This window comes from Anser brachyrhynchus, assembly GCF_964034855.1.
Source record: "Anser brachyrhynchus genome assembly, chromosome: 15".
Classification (NCBI taxonomy): Eukaryota; Metazoa; Chordata; class Aves; order Anseriformes; family Anatidae; genus Anser; species Anser brachyrhynchus.
This window is the reverse complement of record NC_137733.1, coordinates 13,276,846-13,284,197: the sequence shown is the minus strand read 5'-3', so window position 1 is coordinate 13,284,197 and position 7,352 is coordinate 13,276,846. Positions and strand designations below refer to the sequence as shown.

General features: G+C 42.9%; 1 protein-coding gene across 7 annotated transcripts in view; it reads left to right on the top strand.

Annotated features, from left to right (window-relative positions):
• The first annotated feature begins 41 nt into the window (after positions 1-41).
• IQCE (IQ motif containing E) overlaps positions 42-7,352 on the top strand; it is a 32,311-nt gene continuing 25,000 nt past the window's right edge. For 6 of the 7 annotated variants that reach the window (XR_013939628.1, XR_013939629.1, XM_080556419.1 and 3 more), the window contains exons 1-8: positions 42-352; positions 1,501-1,548; positions 2,237-2,279; positions 2,652-2,792; positions 3,091-3,222; positions 4,204-4,274; positions 4,994-5,107; positions 7,016-7,066. Coding sequence is in view for 5 of the 7 variants with exons in the window: in XM_080556419.1 (XP_080412545.1) it covers positions 311-352; positions 1,501-1,548; positions 2,237-2,279; positions 2,652-2,792; positions 3,091-3,222; positions 4,204-4,274; positions 4,994-5,107; positions 7,016-7,066 (642 nt within the window). In the remaining 2 variants the exon portion in view is untranslated. Of the gene's footprint in view, positions 353-1,500; positions 1,549-2,236; positions 2,405-2,651; positions 2,793-3,090; positions 3,223-4,203; positions 4,275-4,993; positions 5,108-7,015; positions 7,067-7,352 lie in introns of those variants that run through there. The other variant, XM_080556420.1, reaches the window with a different exon arrangement.

The following is a 7,352-nucleotide window of genomic DNA, read 5'->3' as shown; positions in this document are numbered from 1 at the left end:
GCGCGGCTGCCGTGCGAAGGCGGCGCGGTGCGCTGAGGGCCGCTGGGGGGCAGTGGCGGCCCGCAGCACGGCCGGGGGCTGCCTGCGAGCTCCCGGGGCCCGGAGGCGGCAGCGACGAAGACGCGGCGAGGGCGAGGGCCCCGTCGGCACCCTGCACAGGCGTGCGTTCGGCCCCGCCGCCCCGTTCTAGCGCAAGGCCGGGCGGAGTGCTGCCGGGCCGCCCCGCGGTTGCCATGGTTACCGCGCACCCGGAAGTGCCGTGAGGGGGAGGCCGCGGCCGCCCCGGTGTCCCCTGAGGCCGCCCCCGGCCATGGCCCGAGGGGCAGGAGAGGCGGCCGCGGAGGGGCAGCTGGTAAGGAGCGGCGGGGGCAGGGGGACGAGGACCAGGAGGAAGAAGAGGAGGAGGAGGAAGAGGGAGGCCGGGGTTCGGCCTGGGCCCGGGCCCGTGGCAAGGCCCGGAGCCCCCTCAGGAGAAGGGCTTCGACCCCGGAGCCTGAGGGGTTTAACGCCCCTTTCCCTCTCCCTCCCCAGCCAGGGGGAGGCTTTGGGGTCCTTTGCGCAGAGCCCCCGTGTTCCCTGTCCGGGATGAGCCTGCTGTGCAGGGGAAGAGGAGCTGTGAAGGCTCCCAAGGGTGTTCTTGTCACGGCACCTTTATATCCTGGTGAACTGGAGTGGTTTCGTCACGGCACCTTTATATCCTGCTGAATGTTCTCTAGAGGCCGAGCGCCTTCTCGTTCTTTATCTGATTCCTCCTGCAATAGGTGCAGTTGTGTGGAGAGATCATGCAGAGCGATTAAAAGGCCTTAAAAATAAAAAAGAATTTCTCAGTGTGCTGCGGGGAACATTGCCTCAGGAAATTAAAAATTAGACAGCATGGCACATGAGATGTGCGCGTGCTTGCTCGCAGCCAGCACCAAATGCCGTTGTATCTGCTCTGTTGTTGTCAGTCCCATCTCCTTTTCTGACAACTGGGGTTCTAAAAAAATACTTCAACCCCCCCAGCCCCTCAATGAGATAGATCAGCATCTTTCCAAAGAATGGTGCTGCAGCTGTAAGCGCCGTGGAGTTGGCAGCTAGTGAAAACGTTCTTTCTGTGAGGGCAGCACACTTTCATATAATTTGAAAGAGAAGTGGAAATTTTCTTTTTGCTATGGATATGCTCACATTTGAGAAGCAGAGAAATCTGTCAGCTCAATACGAGGAAAAATTAAATACTTTTTTTTGATTTATTAGTTGTGTGTTTTTTCTCAGCCACATTACTTCTCTACTCTAGTTTACGAAATGTTCCTTCATACAGCTTAGTAAGGGAGGAATCACACAGAATGTTTGTGTTAGAGCAGATGATGCCACGTTTTGTAAAAGTAGCCACTCATTTCCCATTTGAATTTTGTTGTACTCAAACTCTGTTGCGATAGTAACAGAAAGTAAAGTTTTCTGGACTTGCATTATAACCACTTACTTGGAGAGTAGCAAACATTGCAGTTTGTGTTTATTTCCCAGGGAGATGACAGCCTGTCCGTGATAACCTGTGAATCAGATGCAGAAATGGTGAGTTTTATTAATGGCATTCTGCAGATAAACGCCTTAAAAAGGCCTCAGAGTGTTCTTGCACACACTACACCCATGTGGTGTCTCCTGATCAATAAGAGATCCTTCAGAGAGGAGAAGTAACAATGTCCTTGCGATGCAGTTGGATATGAAAACCTCATCTAATTCCAGATGTAATTTTGGCTTCTAAATTCACCTTCTCTAAATTCTTCTTCTGGGAGCTGCAAGTGATGTTTGGCTTTATTTTGCTGCTTTATCAAGTCATGGGCCTAACTAATCATTTTACAGTGTTTTTGTGGAATTCAGCAAGCCTTTCCTTTAGCTAAATGGTCCTATGGATCAGCCTCTGCTCTGTGATCATCTTGGACTTGTTGTCACTTGTACTTAGTACTGATGGGGAAGGTCTTAATGTCCTGAGCATGAATACACTGTTTTATAGGATAAAACTTCAGTAGTTACCACCTTAGTTTGGTGACTGTTGCTGTGGCCAAACCTGCATGTAATCAATGCTACAGATTTTGCTTTCTACACAGGTTTTGTGTTATTAGAGTAAGTGCTCTTAATATAAAATTGGAGTCGATTTTGCAGTTATATCCTCAAGTGTTTGAAGGGTGGAATATTTTAAATATACATTATATATTTAAATATAAATTATTTATTATATTATTATAATTTTTTTTCCTTCCAGAAGTTAAAGAAGAGAATTTTTCACAAGCCTCCGAAGTCACCAAGTAAGAGTTGCAAAGTCTTTTCTTCTGCTTCCATTGTGCACAACAAGATAGGTTTCTACAGGACACAGGAACTGCAGGATTTGTTTGAAACAACATCTTACGATTCTCCCTAGAATTACTCATTGGTGGGTGCAGGGCACATGTATCTGAGATTTGTGTTCTGTAACTAGTGAAGTTAGATTTTTATAGGCTAAATGTTGAAGTTTATAGCTTAGTTGGAGTTCTTGATTATTTTTATATTATTATTTTTTATATTATTTTTATATATTTTTCTAAGTGATAGGGCTGTGTCTGGGAAGCACCTTGAAGCACAAGGCAGAATTTTTGTGATTTTGAACTTTTTAAGGCAAGAGATATTTTCTTTTGTTTTAGAGTCTCCGTACAGCTCTAGCACACAACTGTATCCTAAAAAAACTGCCATTTGGAGATCTCTGCAGGGAACAGGCAGTGCACGTTTTGAGAATGCAGCTGTAAAAAACCCAAGGCAGATGTGGCTGGGATCACTGAAACAAGGTATCAGTACAGAAATTTTATCTGTATACATGGATAAAATTCACTGTTGGGGACAGCTTAGCATCTGATACTTAAACAATAAATATGTATTTGTTTAGAGGGTACGTAGGAAGTCATTTCAGTATTACTTGGGTGGTTGGAACTGCGTTTGAGTTATCTGATCTTGAGCACTGGAATTTATAGCAGGAATGATTAACAGCATCTGGAGCTTTCTGTGTCGTATTTGCTCAGAAAAAATCCACAAACGCAATTCACAATTATCCCTGACTTTAGCATTTTGTTCCATTTTTGTTGGCAGGAGTGAGCCACCCCCTGAAATCAGATGTTGACGTGGGGCATGCGCGATCTAGTGTTTCTAGTAGCACTCCAGAGTATTTGAAGGAAGCTCTAGGAATGAAGAAGCCAAAACATTCCCGTTCTTCTAGTAATGGTAAACTCTGCGATTGTGTGGTAGATAAAAGATAGTGATGTCATTTCTTTTTCTATGTAAAACCACGCGTTATTTGTTTAAGATCTTAGCTTTAGTAAGGCAAGACCCGTTCAGTTTAACCTGTATTAAAGTACATGTGTCAAAATGTGATCATTGGAATACTTTGGAGATTTGTAAATTGGTTAAGGCGGCTTCCCAGATTTTTGTGAGCAATGAATCACTATTAGCTTTCAGAACTTCTTGCAAATTGCCATGCTTTTTCAGCTGAAAAAGCTGCAAATATAATATGGTTCAATGGGCCAGCTGTAGACAATTTATTGTGACTTTGCAAAGCATAGTTTAGGAACCATTGATAGAAACCATCTGCTTGCCTGAAATTCTATGTAATTGACTCCTTTTTACTTCTTTTCTAGAAAGTGTTTTATCATGTGGTTGTGATATTAAAATCAACTGGTTTTTATGAGAAAAGCAAAATTTAAAACTTTTATCCTGTTCTTCTTCAATGAGAACTGTAAAGTTAGAAATCCTAGTTTTAAATTCCATTTCAAATGATACCTATGCTCTTATTATACCTGTATACATAGGTTCCAGCAACTCTGAAAGGCAATAAACTTTCACACATTAGGCGTCAATAGGAAAAATGTCTTTTGGACATCTTTTAGAAATCTTTTGTAAGTAATTGACTTATTGGGATGGAAAGACTTCAGTCTTCTGTGAAGTGTTTTTCTTGAGAAGCGTATTTTAATCTAGCATGAGAGAAAAGGGAGATAAGAGAAATTTGATGTATAATCTGGCAGAAGGTTCGTGAGGTAACATCTCCATTTTTGTTTATAAAATTAATTCCTTTGATCTCATTTCTTTTTAAAATGGTCTAGTTTCCACTTTGGTGCTGTTCTAAATATTTTCTTTAAATTAGAAGATTTTTATTTAGGAGAAGGTACTTTATTCAGATCTGCTTATTTTATGTGCCTTTTTCTGTAGGCTACATTCCTGGAACTCCTGACTACAAAGAAAAAGAAGATATGTATGATGAAATAATAGAACTTAAAAAGGTACTGTCTCTCTGATGTTTACGTAATAAAAGTTATAGGGCTGCTCCGTCCATCTCTAGATGTCCAGACCTTGTTGGTTCAGAATACTTTGGTTTCTACAACTGAGACATCCACCAAACTTTTTTTTTTGTATTTATAATGCAAGGTCTAAACTAAACTTATGTCTGTTTAAGGCAATTTCATTGTTCTTATGGTGTGATAGATACTTCTGAGTTCTGGAGGTGGAAGCCTTGAAGTATACCCAGTCCTGAACCCCAGCCATGGCCCTAGCTGGACACTAAAAAGGTTCATTGCATTGGTTTCTTTGACTCTCCATGCACACCCCTCCTTCCCCTCCTTTTTTTTTTTCCTCCCCTTCCTGGCTGTTATTCATCACATTTTAACAATTTGTCAGTTGATCTTTGTGCAGTGTATGAAAGATGAGGACAAGTTGAACACTAGGCAAGTTGAACCCTAGGGATACCTGTAAACAAATATCTTGGCTGTTGTAGATCATTTGTGTAAGGTTGCCTTTCCGTTAAAACTTTCTTTTTATCTTTTGCCTGTCATCTCTCTTACATGTCAGCCCTGGCCTTAGCGTGATGGTCTTTTTTTTTTTTTTATCTGCTTTGTCCTGGCCATCATAAGTGGATTGTTATCGGCATCAAAACATTTCCATGTCAAAATTCCATGTGATTTTGTCTCTGAAATGAGCTTAGGATTTTTCTCTCCTCTTTTAGACAATACAAGCTCAGAAAAATGAAGGAGATCGAATGAAAACTAAGCTCCGTCGACTGGAAGAAGAGAATAACAGAAAGGATAAACAGATTGAGCAACTGTTGGATCCTTCCAAGGTGACTATTTCTTGGGGATGGGGAGGTGAAGGGTGGGGAGAGGGATAAAAATAGGCAGAAGAGGGCTGAGTGGTGTGGTCCTCATCTCCTTGTCTCACTGAATTTCAGAAGTCTGTAGTGTGTTGACTCCTAGGAGTGATGAACTTGAATATGAGAGGTGGTTGGTTGGTGCAAAGTGATTTCCATTTTGTGTATCTCAGCTTACCATTCCAGCTCCCTTTAAGGGAAGATAACACCATGCTGTGCAGATAAGCTTATTTTGCAAAGATAATTTTCATTTCTGAAGGTAAAATTGAATTGTTGTCCCTTCAGAGGTCTGCTTTTTGAATATTTTGCCTGAGAGTAGAAGGGAGTTAACCTCTTGCATGGTGACTGTTGCATGCAGTCCCAAGACCTGAACCAGGAAACAAAAATGAGCTTTATTATCAGACCCATGAGGCTGAGAAACATTTAGGATCATAGAATACCTGAATTTCACTAAATTCCTGTAGTATTTTCACCCTGATGGGCAGCTATGCTCCACCATAGCTGTGCTCTCATTCCCTTTCTCAAAGGAAGAGGGCCAGAAAATATGATGAAAAAGGGCTCAAGGGTTGAGATAAAGACAGGGGGATCACTCACCAATTACCATCGTGGGCAAAACAGACTCTACATAGAGAGATTAATATAATTTATTCCCTATTACTAATAGACTAGAGCAGTGAGAAACTAAAAGCAAACTAAGCCTCCTTCTCCACCCCAGGTCCACCCACTTCTACCTCCTTTCCCCAAGCAGTGCAGGGGAACAAGAACTAGGGGGTTACGGTCAGTCCATAACACTTTGTCACCTGCTGCTCCTTCGTGGTCATTTTCTTCCCCTGCTCCAGTGTGGAGTCCCTCCCATGGGATGCTGTCCTCCCCAAACTGATGCTGTGTGGGCTTCCCACAGACTTCAGTTGAAGAACTGCTCCAGTGTGGGTCATGGAATCACAGAATGGCTTGGGTTGGAAGGGACCTTAAAGACTAACTCGTTCCAACCCCCCTGCCATAGGCAGGGACAGCACCTACTAGATCAGATTGCTCAGGGCCGCATCCAGCCTGGTCTTGAACACCTGCAGGGATGGGGCATCCACGACCTCTCTGGTCAACCTGTTTCGGCGGCCCTCTGAGTGAAGAACTTCCTCCTAACCTCTAATCTAAATCTCCCCTCTTGCAGTTAAAAATCGTTCCCCCTTTTCATGTCATTATCTGACTAAGCAAAAAGTTGCTCTCCGTCTTTTTTGTAAGCCTCCGTTAAGTATTGAAAAGCTGCAATAAGGTCACCCTGGAGCCTTCTCTTCTTTAGGCTGAACATCCCCAGCTCTCCCAGCCTTTCTTCCTAGGGGAACATGAAGGGTCCATACCACGGAGTCCATCCTTTAGGAGCAAACTGCTCCAGCATGGTTGGCAGCTCCCACCAGATCACCTGCTCATTTGTGGGCTCCTCTCCATAGGCTGCAACTCCTCTCTCTCAGCTGCCGTTGTTTTTTTTACTTTCTTAAATATGCTCTCATAGAGCTGCAACCAGCATCGCTCATTGGCTCAGCGGTGCAGCAGGTCCCTTTTGGAGCCAGCTGGAGCTGGCTCTTAGCTAATGTGTAGCATCTTCTGGACTCTTCTCACAGAGGCCACCCCTGCAGCCCCCCTGCTGCCAAAATCTGTCCGCATAAACCCAATACAATTCCTTGCGCCTGTTGTTTTCTGTGTTCTCTTCTGCATCTTGAGAGAAGCATCCTAATACAAACTGGTGAGCATAGGGACTTCTAAATTTAAGCTGTTGGACTGTGAAATGACTATGGAGATAAGTAGATTAGAAAATTCCGTGGAAAGAGCTGACAATAGAATAAAGTAGCAAAGTTGGTCATTTGCATTATTTGTCTTCTCTTGCAGTGCTCTGAGCTGGCACGAGCTTTGTCAGAAAAGAAGTCCGACAATGGATGGGTAATAGTTTGCTACCTTTTGCTTTCATTCCTCTTTTTTTCCTCTTGCCAAGTTGAACCACTACTGAATTAAAAAAAAATAGAATGAAGTAAGAAAGAATAAACAGTTAGGGAATCGTGTAACAATTATTTTTATAGTCAGGTAACAAGGATCTGAAATTAACTGATTTGTAGAGAGCTTTCTTTGTCACTTCTTTGAGTCTGTTTGCATCCTGCTAAATTCAAAGCAGCAAATAATGGGCAGAGTTGTTTTTATTTATTCGTTATGTGTAAATATTATAAAACTG